A 26,968-nucleotide genomic window follows, 5' to 3' on the forward strand; every position below is an offset into this window, starting at 1 on the left:
GAACGTGGTGAAGTACATTTTAGAGTTGTCACCAGAGTGAGAGGTGAGGGGAATCTTCTAATTAAGACAAATATTACAGTGAAAATTGTCAAAGCCTTGCCATCACTTTACAGAGATTTCCTTTAAATTTCTGTAGTATCTCAAGGGCAGGAAGTCAATGGTAATCTCCCCAGTAGGGCAGAGATAATGAAAAAAAAAAAAAATGAGAGAGGTGTTAGCCCTTCCCTACTCTAAACTAAAAATAGGTTTTGCCTGTACATGCATTTTAACCTATCTGTAACCATTAAATATTCAATTAACTCTAGCCCTAATCATAACACAACGCTTTAAAGCCTAGGTGCAGCCAAAATAAAATAAAAAACACACAGACAATTCAGTACAAGGGACATAACTTAGAGTTAATATATTGTGTTGGTGCCTCATTTATTAGGTGAAATCCTCTGGATCTTCAATCATCTACCACCCTCCATTCATAGGTCCTGTTCCTTTCATAGAAACTGTAGCATGGCTTCTATGAATGGCAGAGAAGGGCGGAAATGGCAGACATACTCAGGCACTCTCAATGAGAGCCTGTGACAGCTACTTAGTTGTATTAACCCCTGCTGCACCAGTGTATAACAGTGGTGGGGGTGGGGAGTATTGATGGAGAAGATTTTCAACTAAAAGAAGAGGTATCAGCACAAGGGACCCATCCTCTTGACAATACATTTTGCTCCTTAACCATAACCCTTGACCCTTTTCCCTTGACCATAACACAAATCCAAACCTACCTCCTTACCTTTTTTCTGGATACTAATTTAACTGATAAAGGACTATACTTGCCTTATCAGAGGTCGGAAGTATCAGCTTGGTAAAATTTGACTTTTGCACTGAAATCTCACAAAGATCTAGGTATTAAAAACTCATGATGCATATAATTATATATCAAATTTGGGAATGAACAAGTGATAAAAGAGAATGCCTTATTTGAATTACACACTCTTAAGCCTCGTACACCGTATGACCGAGCGTCTGACAAAAGCACGCATGCAAGATTTTGTCTAGCATACTAACTATCCACATGAACAAACATTAACGTAGTGACATAATACGAGAGTATAAAGAGGAAGTTAATTTCTCGAGCACCACCCTTTTCTGCTAATTTTGTGTTAGTAGAAGTTTGAGTGTTGATTCATGATTTTCAGATAGTTCCTGATCTTAAAATGGCAGTTTGGGAGTAGGCAGTTACATTAAAAACAACACAATGGAAAATTAACCAGGGACACCATCATAGTTGTATCTTTGATCTTAAAAACTCAGGGATAATGGTGTTGTGGTAACTTCCCCAAAAAATCAAACAACAACCAAAATATTAATATTATTTATATCACTACAAAACAAATGCCTTTTAAACTACATTCTCATAACAACATCAGTATCACCAGCAAAGCATCTTCATTATTATCCCATTAAAGAAGATGAAAATGTGCGCTGTATTTTGAACATTTTATCAATTGCCGCGCCGCGCATGTTAATTCTATATTATGAACGGTAGTTTACAAGACCAAACTCTTCCGGGTCTTTCCTTGATTCCAATCTTATGTGACGATTTCTGTACTGACCATCCAAAAATCAGACGTTGAGCTGTTAAAGAGTTCTCTGCAAAACACAGCATGTAGCATTATGAAGTGCTCTAACTGTGCAGATTCTTGTTATTTTTCAGCAAGCGTTTGAGATTTTAACAATGACAACATGAGTTTAAAAAGAAACAAATATTTCAACATAAAGTTAGTTTACACTGTACCATGACTTGCTTCAGACAAATTAGATTTCCCTTAAAGAAACCTGTCCTGAGAAAATACATAGGCATCCTGTGCAAGCAAAAATACATTTGTTTTTTATTAACTTTTTCCTTGCATGAATGAAAACTCCCTTGCAAATTGATGAATACTTTGCAAAGTGTACAGCCTATTTGCATTTAGTAAATCAATTCCTACGAACAGAACAAGTATACAGATCAGGAGGTTTGGCTGCATACATGTTGAGGGTCAATGAATCAGGAAGTATTAACTTCAGAGCATTAACATTACACGGACTAAACAAACAATTCATCATCAATTTAGCAATGGCAACCAACATATTTCTTTCAGTGCAGGTTCCTTTAGTGTCAAATATATGATAAAGACCTAAATACTGTTTTAATGCAAGCTGATCCATTGGGTGGAGTCATGTAATTTTTCCATATATGTCATTTATTACTTATTTTGAAACCCATGATTTTTTTGAACTACTGTTTTTCTGTAGTTAGGTCATAATAGGAGCAGTAAAGCAACAAATTATTTATTGATTTTGGCATACCTTACATGTTTAGAAGACCTGTACTTCAGGAACTGCAGTCAGAAAATGCTCTGAACAGAATGTACAGTATGTGGATTTTGTTGGCTCAAGTGATATCAACAACTAAAGTTTGTTAACATTATACTGTATCTCCTTAACATTGTAACATTCCTGTTACTTTATCTTTGCAATTTAAGTCTACAAAACTACTGGTGAAGCCTGTTGTGTTTACACTTTGAAATGTGCTGTGTATATGTGCCTGCAAAATTATATATTTATTGTTCTGTATATCTGTGTAACCTTTGTAACTTATTTCTGTTCTGTTGCTAAAGTCTAGGTTATTTTTAAGCAGAAGAGAACTTACTTTTATGTACCTATTATACTCTCTTCGGACCCAATGTCAAAGGCGTGCATGAAATTACTCTGTGCCTCAAGTTGTCATTGTGGCATCAGCTTTCTAAATTAAATTGTTGCCCCACGCGCTGCACAATTTGCCACAGGATCAATGTGTTCAAGATGGAGAATGCAGTTACCTTACATACTGTTTCATGACATTATATTTATGTTTTAATGTGATTGTGGTTGGGTTGTCCATCTGGTGGATGTCTTTGTCTTCTTCTTGTTTCACTGTATCTTTCCCTTTGCCATCAACATTCTTTTAAATGTTTCTTCTTCTTCTTCTAATTTTAGTTTTGTCTGTTGGCTGGTAAACTATAATTGTGCTTTTATACTTGACTAACCTTTTTTCTGTAATCAATGTAACAGGTTTGGAATGCAAAACTAATGCTGCTGCAGACATAGTTTTGCTGGTAGATGGTTCTTGGAGTATTGGCCGTCCAAACTTCAGGACAGTAAGAGCTTTCATCTCACGATTGGTTGAAGTCTTTGAGATTGGCCCTGAGCGAGTACAGATTGGTAAGTGAGGCAAATAAATATAATAATGTTTAGAATGTAAAAAAAATGTATATGGTACTGTTAATGGGGTTGAATTACTAAAGCGGTAAAAAACGTTCACCTAACTTGAAGTGAAACTAAGTTCACCTGAAATATCAAGTTAGTATCAAGAGAACATTCAACATTGGGTTTTATTGCAAGATGAATATATTATGCCTTTTTAGTAACTCAACCTCAAAGTATTCTAAAATCATTGTATTTCATGTTCTAAATACATAATTCACTGTATTTTAACTGATATCCTTTGCTTTTTATCACAATGTTGAAACAGTTACATAGGCATGCTTTTTTACTTTTTCATACTTGGTATTACATTTAATTCTACTTTTCTTTCCATGTTAGCACTTGCCCAGTACAGTGGAGATCCCAGAACTGAATGGCAGCTTAATTCTCACCCCACTAAGAAGTCTTTAATGGATGCTGTTGCCAATTTGCCTTACAAGGGGGGCAATACTCTTACAGGTAAATTATATTATTGCTTAATTTGGCAACAGCATCTTTAATTAGTAACTTTATTTGCATTATGTCATGCATGAGCTCATTTTTCATTATATTCAATGTGTTTCATTAGGCTTGGCTTTGAATTTCATCTTACAAAATAATTTTAAGGCTGAGGTTGGCATGAGACCTAGATCTCGCAAAATTGGGGTGCTTATCACTGATGGAAAATCACAAGATGACATTGTTACACCATCAAAAAGGATACGAGACCAAGGAATAGAACTGTATGCTATAGGTAAGCAACAAACTCAGACCTGAAACTTCATGTACTGATCTAAAGTAATCTAGTACATGTAGTTATCATTTATGTTTTATTTTATGATAAACTACAAATATGTGTCATATATTAAAGTGGCTGTATAAAAAGTTATAGAGAAATGCAGATTGTCAAGGGTTAAGCTTTGTATACCTGCCAATTACTATATTACTATAAAGAGAATAAAGAGACTATAGAATGACATTTTTGTTCATGGGTTAAAACGAGTTGGAAGACAGTAGTATTTATGCTAGAGAAAAAATAAGGTTACATGCACCATGTCTATTCTATAGCTACTTCTCTTAGGCTGCGTACACACGCGGGGACTGTTCGCCCAACTTTGTCCGCTGAACAGTGTTTCGGCGGACAGTCCGCCCGTGTGTGGGCTTTCAGCGGACAGTTTCAGCGAACAGTTTGCTGAACAAGGTTTTTCGGAATTTCCGAAAAACTGTCCGTTGAAACTTGGTTTCAGCGAACAGTCCCCTCGTGTGTAGGCTTGTTCGTCAAACGAAGTTCCGCGCATGCTCAGAAAGGATTTACACGCTGAAAGTTGTAATGCAGTGTATAGGACGTTGTATTTTCCGTCCCGTCGTACGTGCCGTTCATGTCATCGCGCACGGTTTCAGCAAACTGTTCGTTCGTCGTGTGTGGGCAAGTCCGTCCATGCTAATTTTGAGCGGACTGTTTGCTGAAACTGTTTGACGGACAAAGTTGAGCGAACAGTCCCCGCGTGTGTACGCGGCCTTAGAGTTCACTGCATAAGGCTGGGTTCACACCTAAATTGGACGCGGCTCGCAGCAGTGGTATGGTGCGTCCCTGTTCTCCATATTTAGGGACAAATCAGGGCCAAATTTGTTGGCCCTGAAACGGAGCCAAAGACGCGCCGGACTCCTGTGCAAGTAGCCACAATGGAGATACAGTATGTGAACCATCTCCATAGAGAACCGGTCACAATCTCCTGTTATTTCCTGCATCCAATTGGCATAGGTGTGAACCCAGACTCAACCTGTTCTATTCTTTTGTGTATAAGGATAGTAAACGAGAAGAAACAATTATTTATTTTATTCAGGAGTTTATTTTGAAATGTATTTAATAACTTTCACAGTCTGAAAAAATAAATCTGAATTTATAATTGTGTATTGAAACTTGTTTCCTTATCCATTTTCCTTTCCTCTAACTTAGCTTTAAAAACAGCTGTAAATCATTACTTTGATAAAAAAGTATAATTACAGTTTAACAAAAATGAGCTGATCCTTGCTGATTTGTTATTTTCAATCTCATGTTTAGAGGTGTTCTTTCATTAGTACCATGGAAATTATTTGCTTTTGCTTTAGGAGTAAATTGGCTTACGTTAGCAGACATCTGCAGCTGAATAGCGAAGACACTAAAAAGAGAAATGACTAGGGATACTTCTCAATTATTCATATTTTTTTATACTGCTATAAAATGTTCTGCTTAAAGTGATTCTAAAGCCTTAAGATTCTATGCATTAAGATGAAAAACATTCTGTGCTGCAGCTGCCCCTCCAGACCCCCCCCCCCCTTTTCCTTATCTGAGCCCATCTGATCCAACAGTGTGCATGAGTGCAGCGGCTCCCGCCACTGTCTCTCTCCTCATTGGACAGAATGTTAATAGTGGGAGCGATTGTCTCCCACTGCTGTCAATCAAATCTGGTGACACGGGAGCAGGGGCGGGGCCATGTCCTGCTGTTTGTGTCAATGGACGCAGCACATACGGGAGCGAGCAAATACGGGTGCCCACTAGGGAAACTGGCTTTCCCTGGGGGCACCTAATGAAGAGGAGGGGCTTGGAGCACCGGCAAGGGACCCCAGAAGAAGAGTGTCGAGGCTGCTCCGTGCAAACCATTGCATAGAGCAGGTAAGTATAGGCATGTTTTTTATTTTTATTTAAAACAAACCCAAAGCTTTACAACCACTTTAACCTCTGCAGACATTGATCAATGATGAATTCAGGAACAACTCCCATGTATCCAAGTTACCAAGCGCTGTACCTGATAGCTTATGGGATGCTCATGGGAATGTTATAAAAAACAGTACATTCATGTTTGTTTGCGCAGAAGTGCTTATTTATTATTAGGTAGAGATTCTGGATAGCTGTTTTCTAGTTCTACTTTTGCATGGCTTATTACCAGGTGTCTTTCATAAAATTTTGTCTAATCTATTGCTTAAGCATAAACTGTAATCTGTAATATAGCAAAGAGGATACACTATGAAAGAAACCAGAGTATATTATAATTTTTGCTACATAGCTGTGTTACTGGCAAAGCATGAGTCCACTGGAAACATTTTTTATTGCAAGATGTTTTGGATGGCCAGATTTCCTCTAGCCTCAGATCATCATCATACAGCTGGCTCATTGCCTGGGATATCCATGTATACTGCCAGCCTTCTGCCCAGCAGATGATATTTAATTACACACAAATCAGAGCCTAACTAAATGAATAGAATAGATGTTTCAGAGTAAATAAAATAAGCTATTTTTTTCACTGGCTAGCTGCATTCAACAAGAAAGGTAAAACTTGCAGTACTAAGGAAACTCTAAGGGAAATGTGGGTGGATAACATGTTTTAGGTGTATTTGTTTGACTTTCAGATACAACAGTATGCAGGTAGGGGCTGTTACTCATAAATATGAAGAAGTCATTTGTGTACTAAAATGACGAATGGGTAGTGGGTGGCCAGGGGTCAAAATGTTGTTACTTGGCCAGACTTCCATTCCTTCTTTAAGAAAAAAGTTTGTGATTTTTAAAAGTTAACCCTAAATATATTTCCATAGGTCACTTCTGGATTTATTATCTACCAAATCAATCAAGAAGTTTTGATATCTACATGTAGTGTCAAATTTTCAGCTGGCTCTACCAATATATCTTCTAAGCAAAACATTAATTCTAAATCAAATGTCTGGTAAACATTAATATAAATCTAAAGGTTTATGTTGAAAATGTGTAAATTAATACAGGGGCTACAGGGTAGCTTGGCTGATTTAAATAGAGATCTGAGAATCCTGATACATAGCCACAATGCTAATAGGAAGTGTGACCCTATACTATATAAAGCTAGTAAGATACTTCCCTGTATAAGCCTTAAGCCCTGTACACACAGGTCGACTGTCAGGAGACATTGGTTGATTCAATAAAAACTGGCCGTCAGTCGACCCATGTGTAGTGCACCCATTCTGCCGGCTTCAGAGGAGCATGCTGGAAAACCAGCAGCCGACCAGCCAGTGGCTGAGAGTGCTGACGGGATTGTTCTGGTATGTGGTGGGGGGTGCATCCCCCTGTCAGAACACAACAGCTCATCTGGGGAGCTTTCTGTACTAACGTTGTAAAAACTAATAGTATGTGCCAGGCATTAGCAAAAAAGAGGGTGATTTAAATAGTTTTTTCCCTGTACAAAATAATAGTAAGACCTTATCTTTAGTATACAGGTTGGTGTCAAATTGCAAATGTACTTAACCTGGAAAAAATGCAGAGAAAAGCAGGTAGAGGAAAGACCAATAGAGCTAAAAACCAGGAGGGATTTTTTTATGGTAACGTAAATCAGGACTTATAATTAGACATGTGCATGATCAAAAAATTTGTTCAGTTTAGTTTTGTTTTAGATTAGTTAATCTAGTTATTTTGTTTCATTAAATTTGTATGATTCGTTCCTACTCAGAATTCGCATTCGAGATTTTTAACATTTTCTTTGAATTTACAGATTTTTTTTGATTCAAAACAAAAATGTTATATTTTTTTAGATTTGAATATGGCAAAGTGATAAAACAAAAGAAAAATCTTCATCAAACGATAACAATGACTCTTGAAATCACCTTTGGCTTAACAAAAACAGTATTATTTCAAAATGGTACTCTTACAACTCACAGGGGGTTATTTGCAATATGCAAATCCACTTTGCACTTAAAGTGCACTTGGAAGTAAAGTTGCTGTAGATCCGAGCGGGACATGCAAGGAAAAAAATAACAGCATTTTAGCTTGCACATGATTGGATGATAAAATCAGCAGTGCTTCCACTCATTTCAGATTCCTTCGATTTTGAGCGACTGCACTTCCAAGTGCACTTGCAGTGCAAAGTGGATTTGCCTTTTGTAAATAACCTCCACAGTCTTTAATTTCAGAAATATGTTTACAGTTCGAATTCAAATAGTATTCAATGTAAAATTTGATTCAAATTTCAATGTGAATTTCAGAAATAACTATTCAGAATGCTTTGAATAACAAATGTAATTTTGTTATTCAAAGCATTCGGTAAACTTTGTAATTCGGGTATTCAGATATATCCGAATCACAAAAAATTTGTCCAAATATTAATTAGAAACGAAACAAACCGCACATGTCTACATATAATGGATTTTCTACCTTTATACAGGACACGCTAACATAAGTAGATTGACTTCTACTGAGAAGTAATTTCCTTTGTGATATTTCAATTATTTACTTACCACATTCCCTATACTGTATACATGATTTATTATGTAAAATGTATTGTTTCATTGTGTCATTTAAAGCTGTTCTAAATAGATGATTTTGTTGTACTTTTAGGTATAAAAAATGCAGATGAAAATGAACTGAAGGAAATTGCTACCGATCCAGATGATGTTTATGTGTTCAATGTCCAAGACTTCAATCTGCTCACCAATATTGTTGATCCTCTCACAAATAATTTGTGTAACAGTGTCAAGGGTGGTGGAGGTGAGTTGTATCTTTTTATTAAAGAGGAAATAAAACCCTCTCTAAAAAAACAAACAAAAGAAAAACACCCTGCAGGACAATGGCATAATGAGCTAGTATGCATAGCATACTAGCTCATTATGAATAACTTACCAGAGATCGAAGCCCCTGAAGTGACCCTTGTTCACCTCCTCCGTCGCAACCATATCTGCCGAAGTGACTTCTGGGTATCGCTGCTCCAGCACTGTGACTGGCCGGAGCAGCGATGACATCACTCTGGTGCATGCACACGGGAGCTGTCATGATCGCCTTCACTAACAGCATGCTCAGTGTGCCTGCGCCGTTGTTCAAGCATGCACTGTAGACATCGGTGCCCATTTTTTGGAAAATATCTCCTTAACATGTGGGTTAAGGAGATATTTCTTGCACCTACAGGTAAGCCTTAATCTAGGCTTACCTGTAGGTTAAAGTGGTCTGTAAGTGTTTACAACCACTTTAAACTGCAATATTGGAGGTAATAGAATCAACTGCAGTGGGAGAAAATTTAACACTTTATTTTTCTATTCAAAATTCATTTAAATGCAAACACCAGGCAGACAGCTTAATACACTGCTGAATTGAATATATGGTATCTCATTTACCTGCTGAAGGATTCGTGTTTCTGTCTATCCAGCCCTAGGATTTGTACAGCCCTGCCAGGTGACCCAACTTTTCAGTAATGCAGTTAAGCAACATAATTTGGTCACCTCCCTGTCTTCACTCTGATTGGTCAGTGCAGGAGCAGCAACAGACTAATGAGATAATCATAATCTGCTCTCTCCTCCTGTCAATATGTTTCTTGTCAGCTTGAAAGTAGCACACCTGATTGGCTTCAAGTATTCTCCTTGCTTTTTACTAGTTGCATTGAATAAATATGATGTATTGTAAATGAGTTATCTTGTTTTCATATCAAAAGGGAACGAGTGTGCTGTGGGGGGTTGAGGATTGCAAGGTATGTTGGGCTAATGGCCCTGAGTGGAGAAACATCTCCTACTAGATTTCAGTAAAAGTGGGACCACAGTCAGTGACACATGGCAGGCATTATATAGCCTACTGTTCCCTGACCTGTGTTCACAGCATCTGGTAGAGGTAAGTCTTCAAGGACTCTAAAATGTGAATGCACAAAGTTATAAAGGAAGCTGATGCTGCTGGATGATGTGCAACTGTTGGTCACAATATATAATGTCTTTTAAAAATAAAACACCTTTGATTATGCTCACCAATATTTGCAGCATCATAGCACACATAGATCTGCCTCTAACATGAACTGGCTAGCTGGCTCTATGTTTGCTCCCCAAAATCCAAAGTTTTCCATTTCTATCCTGATTATCAGTCTTTATCAGTGTTTATATCCAAAGTGCTGAAATATCCTGTAATAATTTACAGATGGGAATTAAAGGAAGGGGCCTATTTTTCAAAGCTTAAAAGAGATGTATGTTTTATCATACTTACCTAGGTGAATGCACCATTGGTCCAATGCTGCATCTGTCCCTCGGCAGCCCGAATCCTGAGAACCAAGCGATCGAACACCACCAATCGCTCAGTTCTCACAGCTCCGTGAGCAGAGAGTTGGTGACTGTCAGTCACTGGCTCTCTGCTCTGCCTCCTCAGTGGAGTGCTGGGCTGTGGAGGGGGTGGGAGCGGGCAGCTTTGGCTCTCAGCAGCTTGCTGAGAGGCTGAGTCGAGTGTTGGTCCAGGCATGTGGGTGGATCCTGACTCCATTGTCACAATCTTGCCCGAGGCTGGATCAGCTCTGTGACGTCAGCCGACAGCGAACAAACTGCACTCTTGTGATCCACAGGAGAAGTACAGGCAAATGAGCTTTGGCTGTACTTCTGCTTAAAAGGGTTAGTTAACCTTTACCAAAAACCTGCCTATACAGATAAGGGGCACCTGTAGCTTAAAACATCCTGTGCAGCTTTGGCCAAGGCCTTGCTGCTAGGACATTTCTCAGACACTCCCAGTTCATTCAAACCCCCTCTCATGTGTACTTTCTCCCCTCTCTCAGGGTTGCTGTAATGGAGGAGATAGTGGACCACATATGTGCAGGGGTTTGAGAGCTAACTCCTGTGATCGTAGGTGAAGCAATATTTTCTGGGAGCACCTTAACAACTTCCTAGCAACACGACAGAATGGGATGATGATACCGGTGGGAATTCTTTAGCCAGGCTACAGTCAGTACCTGAAGACCCTACATCTATAACAGGAGCAAAATCATACTTTAGCCCAGGAGTGCCCAACCAGTGGCCCGGGGCCACATGTGGCCCGCGGAGCCATTTGATGTGGCCCATGATCTCCTGCTCTGGGATGGCAAGGCCAGATTGTAGGCTGCCAACCCGCCATCCCAGAGCTTCAATGTTGTGAATGGAGCCAGCAGTAGAGGAAGCAAGCGGCTGCAGGAAGCCGATCCTTCCTGTATAGCGCCGGCTCCTGTCACATGCAGAGTGATACCAAATGCACTCTTCCTGGGACAGCAACAGCTAGTGATACCTAAATGGAAGAATGTTATTAAAAGTAAGTTTATTACTAAAATCATAGTGTATACATGGGCATATTTGTTTTGCAGAAGTTACTTGGCTGCTTTCAAACTGATCTGCAGGGTTAGCTGCACTGTGCCAAAGACTTCTGTTACTACCTGTGAGTTTGGTGCACTTTCAGAAAGTGCAACACACCTACAGGATATAATAGAGGTCTATGGTAAAGCACAGTGCATCATTGTGAAAGAAGCCTTAGGCCACTTTCACACAATTGGTCTGACCCAATCAGAACCTCCATTCACCTCTATGGAGCAGCAGCTGTAAATGGACTTGTGTTCATTTACATCCGCCTACCTCCAATCCAATCCGCTAAAAAATAAAAAACAGAAGGGCATCCGTTACTTTCCATCTGATCGTATGGGAGGGCCCATAGTGTAGAGTGGGCTGTGTCCATGTCTTCTCTGCATATGCAGAGTGGACACGGATCTGTCATACGCCCGCACCATTCATTGTGTCCCACGACCTGTTACCAAGTCGCTTAAGTGGCCCTCGCTCTTCAAAAGGTTGGCCACCCCTGCTTTAGCCAAAACTGCACAGTTTGTTTTTATCTACAGGTTTCCTTTCCCTGAATAGACTGTTTTTCTTTTTTTTGGAAAACAATTTAACATTTGTGGAGTAGTTACATAGACTGTAGGGAAGTTCACTGAAGAAAATGCTGGGAAGACTTTACTCAAATAGGGGGATACAGAACCATGATTAGATCAAGTCTGCCTGTAAGTGTTTATGAATATATAAATCAGAAATGATCTATCCAAACTGATATGGTCAGACTACTTTTCTTCTGTTATACAGCACTTGAAAAGCATTTAAAGTACACACTTAGAACAGATAATTGCTCTTAATTTCACACACCCAATTTTCTCCCCGCCAGACATAACTTTCTCCATTGTACAATTTCTCTCACTTACTTGCATTACCTATCCTGACCCTGGGGCAGTCTGTGTTCATGGCACTCCTTGTTCCCAGAGAATATGCTGTAGAACAGACTTTACTTGCCTCATGCACACAAGCCCTTTTTTAGTGACATTTTTCTGTTTTCAGTAACCTAAAAACATGCATGAAGTTTCTGTTTTGTTTTGATAGTATAGATGCATCTTTAAAATGATTTCCCTGTTGAATTTTAACACAGGTGACCTGGAAGCCCCTTCTGACCTAAGAACATCAGAACCTACTCCTCGCTCCTTTAGGGTGTCATGGGCTCCTCCATCTCATAGTGTGGACAGATTCAGAGTGGAGTATTATCCAGTATCTGGAGGCAGACCTCAAGAGGTGAGTTTAAAATAAACACATTACTGACTTGAATATGATTATAAATTTAATTTCTAATAAACAAGATCCATGTATGTAATTTCTCATGTATGCTTCATCTGTGCATACTTTACGTTTTTATTTCTGCCTGCATTGGGAAACCTATAATTGGTTTGCTACTGCTTGAAATTGTTGACCTGTGTGGACATGCTGTACCTAATAACATAGCATAAAAGACAATTTTGTGCAGTGGCAACTGGCAAGCAATCAGAAACAAAGTTTTTAATAGCTTTAATTGGGTAGATAAATTATTGTTGGGCAGCCTGCATGCCATTACTGTTTTCAATGTTTTGCTAAATAGACCCTGTGGGCTTATTCATAATGCAATAAATTATAGTTTATCTGATGCCATCTACTTTGGTAAACTCAACCAAATACACTCACTATTTTTTTCATCAAATATAAAATATCTCTTACCTGTTAAAAAAAAAACCCCAATAAACTCAAATATCCCACCAGTGTGTTGTATGCTGGCCTTGCCTTTACGTCGTAAGAATAAGAATGGCATTAGGCTGTCAGAATACTTTCATAATTTTCCATTTTAGTCTTTCCCTTTCCTTTTTTTTTAAGTTTGTTGTTTTTTACAGGTTATTGTTAACAGAAATGACAGAACAACAGTGCTGGTTGACCTAAAGCCTGAAACAGAATATGTTGTCAAAGTGTATTCAGTGGTAGAAGGGGAGAGCAGCGAGCCACTGGTTGGCCAAGAAACCACATGTATGTTGTTTTTTTTTCTTGTTGACACAATCCTATATTAAAATACACATATAGTAAAAAGAAGACCCTTCTAATATTATTTAAAGCAGCATATACATTTGCAGTTATGAATGCATTATCAATTTCCAGTTTTAATCATTATAATTACTTCCCTTTTCTCCAACTTTCTTCTATCCTCTTCTTTCTCATTTGTTGATATTTCTGTTTGTGTGTGTCTTTTTTAATGAAATTCAGGTTTATATCAGTAATTTTCCTCTGTGATCTGTAATCGCCTTTCCTCTTTCCCTTTTCTGGTATAGCATGTCTTATCTCTGAACTGTCACTAAGGGGTCGGCAAATAGACTGTTCACTTTGCAAATGCAGTTGAAAATTGCAAAGTAATTATATCCAGAGCTTGTAGAATGAAGTGAAGCTCTGCTGACTTCCATCATTCAATCATATGAAAGTAAAAATACTGTTTCCTGACTGACTCCATGGTAGCATATGTTTGGGTAGATTCCACCTTTGTTCCTACCCCATAGGACTCCGCTCTCATGTGTTCCATAATTAACCTGTTCATGACACTGGGCTACCATTGAATCTATCAGGAAAAGAAAATTAGGAGAAATTTAGAACATTTCGTTTTTTCTTTTATTTTCCTTTCACATAGTTGTTTTTTTTTTTTTTTTTGAAAAGTGAAGCTTGCCACATTCATTAGTATCTGGGGAAAGTTGGCTTGGTGATTGCAAATTTTCTTTCAAAGTGGACATGGTATTTGACTTTAGTGAGCTATTAACCCTTACAGAAGTAACTATTTATGATAAAGTTATTTTGGAAGATCATAAAAAATAAGTGGCCTTTTCCTTTAACACAAAGAAGACATGAGGAATAGCATGACACAGATTGTTCATGTTTAGAGATCTCTTTCCATCTACTCTACATTTACAGGAATCAAAAGTAACTGTGGAAGTACCACTAAGCCAGTTATTTACAAAGACAGTGGAATTGGATATGTTCTTTGTGCTGTTTACATTTAAATTCTTTCTCTTAGTGGACAGTGAAATGATCTCTCCAATTCCATAATAATCTTTGCAATGGAAACACTTAATTTCTGGCCTCTTCTTTTGAATATGTTAGTTGTCTGTCTTTCATGTTGACCCTCCTGTGTCAATACTTAAAGTCACTGAAACAGGACAAGTATGACAGAAAGTAGGAGATCAATGATGGCAACACGTGACTTTTCTTAGGCCACAGGTTTACTTTAAGCATTGCTACTATATACAATGTTATTTTAATATTAAATTTTCAGGAACGTGATATAGCATCCCAAATTGCATTATAATCAATATGTTTTATGCATTTTTTTTTGATATTCGCAAACTATGCAAACTTTCCAGAACACCATTTTTGTGTAATCGTGCTTACATTTGGTTTTTATAACGACGCTTAAAAATGCACGTTAAGAATAATTTGTTTCTCTGTCTGCTGATAAGCTATTACAACTGGTTTTCTCTATAATAAATAACATGTTTAATGAACATTTTTTTTAAATAGACAACATTTGTAAAGTTGACGGCAGCATAACTTTCAATCAACACCACTGACGAATTCCAGCAGTCTCACATTCAGAATTATTTTTATGACCCACATAAAAACTGTTAACTTTTCCCTTTGTCATTTGCTGAATAAGAATATTTCCAGATTCTAAATATCTTAGATCATTGGCTTTATACACATTGCCACATGTGGTATTCATTTAATCATGTTTAAAGCGAGAAAATCTATTCAACAAGAAATAGTTAAAGCATATGTTTTGTGTTAATTAAAGCCATATTGAATGCCTAGAACTGACCCATGTCATTGACCTGACAAAGACAACATGTCATAATATTTAATGATGAATATAGGGGAAAAAGAAACAGACAAATATCATGAGGTCATTGTTGGCCTATGTATGAATCATTGCTATGTACAGCACCAGCCCACTCTCTTCATTGCCTTTGAGGCATAACAATTTGGAAAGTTAATGTTTTCAAAAGGGCAAAGAGGCATACTTAAAATGGAGTTTCATTTGCAGCTGATGTAGAGGCACATACATCTTAAACAAAATATGGGTTTAAAATACAACATAATTAAAAATTATGCATCAATCTGCCATTGGATATATATGTTCACATGGTTGTTCTAGAACAAGCTATACAAAATCCAACATGGGTTTTCTAGACCTTCTAGAATCTTTCTAGGCAGTTTTGTCACAGACTGAAAACTTGGTAGTTCTGAAATTATTAGTGGTTTAATAAGCTTTGGTCTTCCAAAAGATTTTTCTTTTTCAGTTAGTCTTTCCTTTTTGCTTTTAATGAATGAAGTAATGCAATTGTGCATATCATTTTTTCCCCCCAAATGTATATACTGTATATACAACAGATTTTAAGGTGACCTTTTATCTGAAATGTCACTTAATTTTCATAATCAATAGAATATTTGTGCCTATCATAACAATTATAAGAAGCAGAGACACTCTTGGTTTGAAAAAATATTAATAGGTGTAACTATTACCCAGAAAGAGTGAATCACTACACCTTACTCTCTGAGTGGAAAAATAAGCAAACAGGTGCTGCAATTAAAAAACCTGAATATAACATTTAGCTATATATGAAAGAAAACTTCAATCGCGCAACCTGAATAAAGTAATCAAACGAATGCTCACATGAATCTCCAGAATACAAATTTTTGTGCCCAAACCACTCCAAAAGATCAATAATCAGTTAATCAGTGATAAAAAATATTTAGTGTTAATGAAAAATATCCCTGTTATACCACTCATAAAATATATGAAAAAATATAAATCAATATGTGAAATATATGGTGAATCTGCCCCTCACGTAGACCAGCAAAAAAAAAAAAAAAAAATTAAATCAATAAATAGTGTCCCCTGTGTTGTGCCAAACACTCGTACTCAATAGAACTACAAGTGACAGTAAACCATTGTTAGTGGTAAATGGTAAGTAATTGCTCAAAACAAGTCCACATTAATCAACTAGTTATAAAGAAAGTCTGTATAATGCACAGATCAAATGGATATTGAACTTCAAACAAAGTTGTTTCTCCAGAAATGTAGCAAAAACTGACATATTAGCAACAGTCTATCTTCCAGCCCTCTCTTTATGTAGCGGTAGCGCACATCTCTCTGCAGATAATAGCTTTACAGGAAAGGATAAATATAATCAGTTGGCCGCTTACCAGATCCCAGATTCAGATGAGCATATCTCAGACCCAAGCCTCCACACAGAGCAATGTTCACCTCCAACTCCTCAGCTTGAATCAGTGTGCAGCAATCACCTCCTCTCCGTGTTACAACTGCAGGTTTTCTTTCATTTCACTTGATCACTGCGGAGTCTCTTGGATCTCAGACCTCATAGGGCCGCAACTTTTGCCTAAGTCAAGATTAAGCTTTTCCCAGTACAAAGCTTTATCCTCTTTTAACATTCAAATTATCAAAAAGAAGGACATAAGGTGCTTGGCATCTGGAGGGGGCAAGGTTTAAACTGTAACTAAAATCAAAACCTATCTTTCTATTTTGGAGAATGTAGTATGGAATGACGAAAGCTAAATTTTTTTTTCAATCTTTGCCCCATTGTGAAGATTTCCCATTACTTCCTGTTGTGTAGACACAACAGGAAGCAAGAGAAAATCTTCCCAAAGTGAGTAAGATGCCCACTTAGACAGTTGCCATGGGAACAAATGTCCCTATTGGAAGAATTCTCCTCTATTGCTGCTCTGGTGTCAACTCAAAATTTTGGTTTCTACCTCACTTTCCATCCAAGTGACATTGGTTACCTGAACAAATTTAGATAGTGTATCTCCCCAACAGGGAAAGATACAGTAATAAAATCTGACAGCGGTTCTCACCACTCACCTCTCTATGCAAAACTGAAGATGATTTTGACTTGGAGAAAAGCTGATATCCTATGCATATACTAAGGTAGGGGCTTTACAGGGACATACATATTGATTTGAAGACGTACATAGACACTTACAGACACAACAAGGTACTAGCAATTTAGCACATTTTAGTCTTAAGTTGGATTTATTTTAAGAAAGGGGATCCAGCAGCAGATTACATATAAATAACACAAATATCTTTACCTCAACAGTGCCCATCCCTTCTGTTAGAAACCTTAACATTTATGACATTGGAACCACAACAATGAGAGCAAGATGGGAAGCTGCCAGTGGAGCTACTGGATACCTTTTGTTATATGAGCCTGTCAATGCAACTGTTCCTTCTGCAGAAAAAGAGGTGAGGAATGCTGGTTTGCCAGCCAACTTTAATAAAATATCAGAAATCAGGGCATCTGATAATATGATTACGAGAATCTTCTTCCTTGAATTATTTTCATCTGCACCATTCTTCTCTGCCAGTGATGACATGCAAATCCAGGGCAATAAATCACAGCCTGGCTGAATATATATATATATATATATATATGTATATATATATGTGTGTATATATATATATATATATATATATATGTATATATATATATATATATATATATATATATATATATATATATATATATAACAAAAAAAAGAAAATATGAAGTCAGTGTCCTGTTCTTTTCTGATACATTTGGATGATCATGTCAACAGCCCTTTTCTGATCTAGCAATGCTAGATTTCCATATGTGAAGGATGATGGGTATGTTTAATTATGAAAAACAAAAGTCTGCATGCTATGGAAAAGACAGAGTGCATGTGCATTCCAAGTTACAAGCACTTCCAACTTTTAGCTTGTGGTATTTGTCACCTTTGATTGTGGTTTGTCAAATCTACAGTCTAGCCAGTCTTGGCTGGTTTGTATATATATTTTACAAAATTATTTTTCTTGTGTTTTGCAGATGCGTGTTGGCCCATCTGTTACTGATGTGCGATTGGAGGAATTATTCCCCAATACAGAGTATACGCTGACTGTTTATGCACTTTTTGATGAACTTACTAGTGACCCACTCACAGCTCAGGAAGTCACATGTAAGTTTTGTAGTGTAAAGGCTAAGATACCATAGTAGCGGTACTTTAAATAATATTTTTCATTAACTACAATTGCTTTACAAATTGAGCCTGATTTTCCAATGTGAGCTGTACACTGATCTTTTGAATACATAACTATACCTACAGTATACAATAATTATATAAAATATACAATCATTTTGAAAAAGAAATAAATTAAAACTTACAGGGGTTGAATTACTAAAACCGGAGAGTACAAAATCTGGTGCAGCTGTGCATGGTAGCCAATCAGCTTCTAACTTCAGCTTGTTAAGCTTTGCGAAAAAAAAAAAAAACTGGAAGCTGATTGGTTTCTATGCAGAGCTACACCAGGTTTTGCACTCTCTAGTTTTAGTAAATGAACCCCACACTCTCTAGTCTTATTTGTTGATGTTCTAGTGTTACACACCAAGACAGTTCATACTTCCTTATATCTTGTTTAGATATTAAATGGATGCATTATAATCACAAGAATTAGATTGTAAGATACTTCATCTGAACTAAAACAAAAGGAATTTGTTATTTGTCCAAAAAACTGACAAACCCATTGGGAAAGAACAATGCATACTTGCAGATATAATTTTTCACCAGTTTTCTTGTCTAAAATGGTTAAAAGATAATCTTCTTAACAATGTGAAGCTTTTTTCAGGCTGGACAAAAAAATGTATTCATGTCCTGTTGATAGTTAGGAGACCTTTGTATCTTCTAATATGTCTCAAAATCATGCAACAGAACAGAAGATATGCTATATTTTATTAGTCTTGGAGCATATCTCCTATTTTATTATGGATCAGTTTTCTATTTCTGTAATTATGTTTTGTAACATATTTTTGAAGTACAGTTATAAGTAGACATGTGCATTCGTTTTCGTCCGAATGCATTTTCGTCCGAATTTCAGCTATTTTCGTTTTCGTTTTGACAAACGATAACGAAAGCACAAAATCCGAAAAACGAAAGATCCGACATAAATAAATGCTTTATTTTCGTTTTCATTGTTACAACAGTTCGATATAGAATATGAGATTCGACATGACTCTGACGATAACAATCTGTCTATAGAACCTGTGGTCGAATGTGCCTAACCTTACCTCTATTAGTCCAAGATTATATAGAGAAAATATTCGACAGAGAAAAAAGATTTGACAGAGAGAAAAGATTCTGCAAGTTACTGTCCTAAAAAGTGTTTGGGGACCCGGGTCCTGCCCCAGGGGACATGTATCAATGCAAAAAAATGTTTTAAAACGCCCGTTTTTTCGGGAGCAGTGATTTTAATAATGATTAAAGTGAAACAATAAAAGTGTAATATTCCTTTAAATTTCGTAGGGGGGGGGTTGTCTATAGTATGCCTGTGAAGGGGCGCATGTTTCCCGTGCTTAGAACTGTCCCTGCACAAAGTGTCATTTATGCAGGAAAAAAAGTCCTTTAAAATCACTCGCAGCTATTATGAATTGTCGGCTCCCGTAATACAGAGAACACTCTGCCTCAAATTTAAGAAAAAACTTGACGTGGGGTTCCCCCTAAATATCCATAACCAGACCCTTCAGGTCTGGTATGGATATTAAGGGGAACCCCGCGTCAAATTAAAAAAAAAAATTGACGTGGGGTTCCCCCTAAAAATCCATACCAGACCCTTTATCCGAGCACGCAACCTGGCAGGCCGCAGGAAAAGAGGGGGGGACGAGAGAGCGGCCCCCCCTCCCTCCTGAACCGTACCAGGCCACATGCCCTCAACATTGGGAGGATGCTTTGGGGGTCTGTGACCCCTCAAAGCACCTTGTCCCCATGTTGATGAGGACAAGGGCCTCATCCCCACAACCCTGGCCGGTGGTTGTGGAGGTCTGCGGGCGGGGGGCTTATCAGAATCTGGAAGCCCCCTTTAACAAGGAGACCCCCAGATCCTGCCCCCCCCTGTTTGAAATGGTAAGGGGGTACAAAAGTACCCCTACCATTTCACAAAGAAAGTGTAAAAAATGGTTAAATAAAACAAACACACTTTTGAAAAATTCCTTTATTAAAAATAAAAAAATAAAAAAAAGATTCCAGCGGCGGTAATCCACTCTTGCTATCCAGCGACGGACGGTCATCTCTCCAGCGATGGCTCATCTCATCCAGCGCAGCGATCCATCCTTCTTCTGTCTCCGTGTAGGAGACACTGCAGGCATTCCGGCGGCTGACGTTTCTTATATACGGAGGGCGGGGCCACTCGTCACCTGACCCCGCCCCCCTCTGACGCAAGGAGAAACCCGGGATTCCCTGTGACGTATGGGTGACCCCGCACCCCTCTGATGTAACTCAGGCAGGTTTCCGTTACATCAGAGGGGGGCGGGGTCACCCATACGTCACGGGGAACCCCGGGTTTACCCTTTCGTCAGAGGGGGGCGGGGTCAGGTGACGGGTGGCCCCGCCCTCCGTATATAAGAAACGTCAGCCGCCGGAATCCTTGCAGTGTCTCCGTGGAGGAGACAGAAGAAGGATGGATCGCTGCGCTGGATGAGATGAGCCATCGCTGGAGAGATGACCGTCCGTCGCTGGATAGCAAGAGTGGATTACCGCCGCTGGAATCTTTTTTTTATTTTTTTATTTTTAATAAAGGAATTTTTCAAAAGTGTGTTTGTTTTATTTAACCATTTTTTACACTTTCTTTGTGAAATGGTAGGGGTACTTTTGTACCCCCTTACCATTTCAAACAGGGGGGGGCCGGGATCTGGGGGTCCCCTTGTTAAAGGGGGCTTCCAGATTCTGATAAGCCCCCCGCCCGCAAACCTCCACAAGCACCGGCCAGGGTTGTGGGGATGAGGCCCTTGTCCTCATCAACATGGGGACAAGGTGCTTTGAGGGGTCACAGACCCCCAAAGCATCCTCCCAATGTTGAGGGCATGTGGCCTGGTATGGTTCAGGAGGGAGGGGGGGCCGCTCTCTCGTCCCCCCCTCTTTTCCTGCGGCCTGCCAGGTTGCCTGCTCGGATAAAGGGTCTGGTATGGATTTTTAGGGGGAACCCCACGTCAATTTTTTTTTAAATTTGACGCGGGGTTCCCCTTAATATCCATACCAGACCTGAAGGGTCTGGTTATGGATATTTAGGGGGAACCCCACGTCAAATTTTTTCTTAAATTTGAGGCAGGGTTCCCCTTAATATCCATACCAGACCTGAAGGGCCTGGTAATTGAATTTGGGGGACCCCCACGCTTTTTTATTTATTTATTTATTTATTTTTTTATCAATGACTTTCAATGAGTGTTCTCTGTATTACGTGAGCCGACAATTCATAATAGCTGCGAGTGATTTTAAAGGACTTTCTTTCCTGCATAAATGAAACTTTGTGCAGGGACAGTTCTAAGCACGGGAAACATGCGCCCCTTCACAGGCATACTATAGACAACCCCCCCCCTACGAAATTTAAAGGAATATTACACTTTTATTGTTTCACTTTAATCATTATTAAAATCACTGCTCCCGAAAAAACGTCCGTTGTAAAACTTTTTTTTTGCATTGATACATGTCCCCTGGGGCAGGACCCGGGTCCCCAAACACTTTTTAGGACAGTAACTTGCAAATTAGCCTTTAAAATTAGCACTTTAGATTTTGAACGTTGGAGTCCCATAGACTTTAATAGGGTTCTAAAGTATGCTATATACTAGCTCCGTCGAATCTTCTTTATACATTCGACAGACACCATAAGCCTTCAAAGACAGATTCGACCATAATTCATGTGGATTTTCGGAAGAATGCAATTTTTGAACGAAAAACGTAATAAATAAAAACGAATTTCGGGAGTAACTAAATAAATTAAGTTTTCAGACGAAAACGAAATTCCGAAACGAAATATTTTACTCTGCACATGTCTAGTTATAAGTATACTGTATAGCCAAACCTTTTTTTGAATAGAATTTTGGGAAAAGTTTAAAGATGAACCCCTGTGGGTTTATATTGCTTTCTTTGTCCCTATCATGGAGCGTTCCCTCATTCTCTGGCCCCAGAGACACTACAGGAAGTTAGTGGAAATATTTCCAAAATTTGGTGAATCCCAGCTCTGGCAGCTCTCTGACAATCACAGCACTTTGGATTTCCCTTGCTTTCTTTTCTGGTTACAATGGCTTCTAGAGAAAATTGTGAGATTAGATATACCAACTGAGGACCCAGCAATACAAGACTCATATAAACTTCAAAATACACTGGAATATCAAATTATGGGAATACCACTGTGAGATACAGTACTGTATTGTATATCAAATATTTTGTTAACCACTTCGCATCCAGGCCAATTCTGACATTTCTCTCCTACGTAAAATTCATAATTTTTTGCTAGAAAATTACATAGAACCCCCAAACATTATATATATTTTTTTAGCAAAGACCCTAGAGAATACAATGGCGGTTGTTGTCGCACGGTATTTGCGCAGCAATTTTTGGAACACATTTTTTTCATAAAAAAAACAGTTTTATGCTTAAAAAACCCCCCTAAAAATAGTAAAGTTAGCCCAATTTTTTTCCATAATGTGATAGATGAAGATACGCCGAGTAAATAGATACCCAACATGTCACACTTCAAAATTGCATGCGCTCATGGAATGGCACCAAACTTTGGTATTTAAAAATCCCCATAGGTGACACTTTAAAATGTTTTACTGGTTACATGTTTTGCATTACAGAGGAGGTCTAGGGCTAGAATTATTGCTCTCACTCTAACGTTCGCGACGATACCTCACATGTGTGGTTTGCACACCGTTTTCATATGTGGGCGGGACTTTAGTATGTGTTTGCTTCTGCTTCTGCATTTTTTTATTTTTTTTATTGTTAATTTTACTTTTATTTTTTTAGTTTGACACTTAAAAAAAATAAAATAAATTTGATTACTTTTATTCCTATTACAAGGAATGTAAACATCCCTTGTAATAGGAATATGGCATGATCGGACCTATTTACAGTGAGATATGGGGTCAATAAGACCCCACATCTCACCTCTAGGCTGGGAAGCCTAAAATAAAACAATAAAAAAACGATCACGGCTTCCCAGCCAAATCAGCGCCGTTATTTTGAATGCAGAGGCCGGGCGTGACGTCATAACATCGCGCCCAGCCTCCGAACGATCATAGAGACTCCAGGGACCATCTGGTCCACCAGAAATCTCTATGGTATCATTCAGGGGCCGGCGGATCCTGTGACCGACTCACCGATGGAAGCAGCGAGTTGGTAGAAGCACCAGAGGACGGTGGGAGGGGGGGCCGCCCGTAAGAATGATCAAGCGGCAGAACAGCCACTATGATTGTTCTTATGGTGCAGGGAATTGCCGGCTGAAAATGCCGATATCTATATATATACTATACTATATATATAGTACTTTTTCCTACCTACATGTAAAAAAATCATAAAAAACATCTGAACAAATAAACTAACCTTACTCTTGACTATGTTAAACCTTGGGCATGTAACTAAACTATAACAGTATACCCAGGCTTCTATAACTCTACATTTCCTTTTTTCAGTGCCAGTTCAAGGAGTTGGAAATATAAGGCTCAGAGATATTACACACAGTTCTATGAATGTATTTTGGGATCCTGCTCCTGGAAATGTCCTAAAATACATAGTGAGGTACAAAACGGAAGAAGAAGAGGAATACAAAGAGGTAAAAACAAACTATATGCCCAGCAAAGTAATTATCTATTGACCATGATTTATTCTAATCATCATTAATAACTTACTCTTAAATATAGCTCCCTCAAACATGAACTAGTTATGAACTATTTAGAGTTCACAGATAAACAGAGAGAGAGAGAAAGAGAGAAGTAGAATAAGGAGTGAAAAAGAGAAATAAAGATCGATAAATGTTTTATGTAGTATGCTAAATGCATGTTATGTGGCATGATTCGTCAGTATCCTATATTTTCTCATGCATTTTCATGATTTTAGGTTGAAGTTGATGGCAAAAGGACAACTACACCTTTAACTGACCTTTTCTCACAAACTCTGTATGATGTCAGTGTCACTGCAGTGTCGGATGTTGGAAAATCCCAGCCACGACGTACACAAGGCACTACAGGTGGGTATCGATCATTTGTACTTCCGAAGAGCCACTTAAGTTAAAACTAGACTGATCCTACTTCAATTAATAATGTATCTGTACCAAGGGCTGACTGTATCAAGTACTGACTCTATCAAGTGAGGCAGTTTGTAAAGAGGTCTAATTTCTGAAAGTTGAACCACGTAATTATCAATCATTTGGTATTACCTAGCAGTAACGCAGTGATCTCATTAATGTTATATGGTACAAAACAACACTTTTATCCTTAATTAATTAGGCAAAAAACAAAACCATAATTACCAACTAAAATTCATCTTTCAGTAATTTGGCTTAAAAAATCCTGTATTTTATTGGTTGCTGCACATTATTGCAATTACACAAAAATTTGGACTGTGCTAATTGGAAAAGTCTGAAAATGCTTATGGCAGGACAGTATACTGTTTATCTGTTTAAATAAAAATCACAGGATATACTAAAATTAACATTTATAGGAAAAAAAGAGGTAGTAAAGGAGGGTATTCTTCTTTAATAAACACCAGCTATATATTAATCTGAATATAATGCACACCATATCCTACCATATGCATTAATTCAGTTAGTGTTAAAAAGGATGAAAAAAAGAATATATATTGTATATGTACAATTAAATGGAAGAATTGTTTTTACAAAAATCAACAACCAAAAAGGGTTGCTACTAGTATTTATATTCTATAGATGTTTTTGCAATTTTTATTGTGTTCCAGTGATTTGCTTTGTTTAATCTCCATGGTTGTTGGTATATTTATCATCATTTAAGCATATTGCTGTAAGTTTTTTGTATGCTTAATATATGTACTTATTCCATTACTACACATAGTATGATTTGCATTTTATTCTGATTATTATACAGTTGCAAAAACTTAATTATAATATTTGAAGGAGCCCCTTTAGTCTGCAAATCTATGTGATCAATAAGGAAATTTATATAAAATCCTACATTTTATTTGGTCAATAACAAGATAATGCTGCATATTTGAGTCTCCCTACATCTAAATATGATAGATCACTATAGTTATCATAGGCTAATTATTTATAGGAATATGATGTAATAAAATTAAATATATACATTAATGCCTTAATCCATAAAATCACTAACTGGTATTCTTTTTTAATGGGAATAGCTACAGTGCCAGCACCAACCAACCTCCGATTCTCTGAGATAACAACACAAAGCTTCCGTGGCACTTGGGACCATGGAGCTCCTGATGTGGCTTTGTACAGGATAACTTGGCTACCTGTTGGACGACCAGGACAAAAGAAAGAGGTAAACATTTCGACACAGAAAACAAACTAAACTAAATTGAGGCAGTGCATTGTACCAGACTTTAAAACATAATTATGTGTTACAGACCATTGTAGATGGAGATAAGAACACTTTGGTATTTGAGGAGCTGGATGCTGACACCCCATATGATGTTTTAATTACTGCTGTCTACCCTGATGAATCTGAGAGCGAAGATTTGATGGGCAATGAACGAACATGTAAAAATAATATTTTATATTAATTTCTTATTTTTACGTTGTGCTTTTTCTATTTGACTGTACTAATATATTTACTTTTGTTTCTAGTACCCATAAAAATAATTACTACAACTCCAAGTAAGTTGTTTTTATTTTTCATTTTATTGTTATTCATTATATGTACATATGACTGCATCCTCCTCTCTTTTAGTGCCAGTAGCAGCTATGAATGAGAGCTGCACAGCTGAGTCTTGCTGTGTACATTGTTTATTGGGAATTTAATTGTCATTGATGCTTCAGGATGCTCTCTATTGTTGCTGGATGGAGGGGTTTCTATTGTTGTTTGATGGGGGGGGGGGGAATTGCTGTCTATTGTTGCTTGATGGGGGCTATCTATTGTTGCTGGAGGGGGGCTATTTATTGTTGCTGGATGAGGGAAGTTATCTATTGTTGATGGATAAGGGACTATCTATTGTTGCAGGATGGGCGGCCTCCCTATTTTTGCTGGATAGGGGGATATCTATTGTTGCAGAATTGGGGGCCTGTTTATTGTTGTTGGAGGAATCTATTGGTGCTTTTGTTGCAATGATGAGCTCTAAGGGCTCATGCACATGAGTACTTAGAGCTGTACAGTAGGAATAAGCATATGCATGTTCAGAGACAAAGCCAAACCCACTGTAGCTATCCCACCAGGAAGCTGTAAAAGTCTCAAGCTTACAAGAGGTGTGTACATGTGCAGCTTTAGAAAAGGGAATGCCTCTGCTGCCTATGATTGGCAGACCGCAGTTACAGCTTCCTGTCAGGATAGCTCAGGTAGTTTCAAAAACATGTCTGAACAGGCATGAGCTCACCCCTAATGTATAGTGTAAAAACTGGGCTTGTTTTGGCACACACGAGTCACTGGTCTTGTGTACAGCTAGACGCCAGTAGAAATCAATGGCAAGTTGAAGTACAGAGTGGCAGTACACGTATATTGATGTACATTCCCATGTATGTATACAGGGACGTATGACCTGAACACAGTCTGCGTTTGGTGCATACACCCTGTACACATCCCTCCCTGTATGCAAGTAACATTGGAATGTGTGTAAATATGCATACAGC

General features: G+C 38.0%; 1 protein-coding gene across 3 annotated transcripts in view; it reads left to right on the plus strand.

Moving 5' to 3' along the window:
• The window catches only part of COL12A1 (collagen type XII alpha 1 chain), a 246,833-nt gene that overhangs the window by 105,957 nt on the left and 113,908 nt on the right, over positions 1 to 26,968 (plus strand). For all 3 annotated transcript variants that reach the window (XM_077487376.1, XM_077487375.1, XM_077487377.1), the window contains 13 exons: positions 3,082 to 3,231; positions 3,613 to 3,732; positions 3,842 to 4,006; positions 8,588 to 8,737; positions 12,422 to 12,561; positions 13,188 to 13,317; positions 17,451 to 17,596; positions 18,198 to 18,327; positions 23,829 to 23,968; positions 24,253 to 24,382; positions 25,525 to 25,667; positions 25,753 to 25,885; positions 25,973 to 26,002. In XM_077487376.1, coding sequence (XP_077343502.1) covers positions 3,082 to 3,231; positions 3,613 to 3,732; positions 3,842 to 4,006; positions 8,588 to 8,737; positions 12,422 to 12,561; positions 13,188 to 13,317; positions 17,451 to 17,596; positions 18,198 to 18,327; positions 23,829 to 23,968; positions 24,253 to 24,382; positions 25,525 to 25,667; positions 25,753 to 25,885; positions 25,973 to 26,002 — 1,707 coding nt within the window. The remainder of the gene's footprint in view (positions 1 to 3,081; positions 3,232 to 3,612; positions 3,733 to 3,841; positions 4,007 to 8,587; positions 8,738 to 12,421; positions 12,562 to 13,187; positions 13,318 to 17,450; positions 17,597 to 18,197; positions 18,328 to 23,828; positions 23,969 to 24,252; positions 24,383 to 25,524; positions 25,668 to 25,752; positions 25,886 to 25,972; positions 26,003 to 26,968) is intronic.

The sequence above is a fragment of the Lithobates pipiens genome, unplaced genomic scaffold (assembly GCF_037356315.1).
Source record: "Lithobates pipiens isolate NorthernLeopardFrog02 unplaced genomic scaffold, aLitPip1_a1.2 Scaffold_18, whole genome shotgun sequence".
NCBI lineage: Eukaryota > Metazoa > Chordata > Amphibia > Anura > Ranidae > Lithobates > Lithobates pipiens.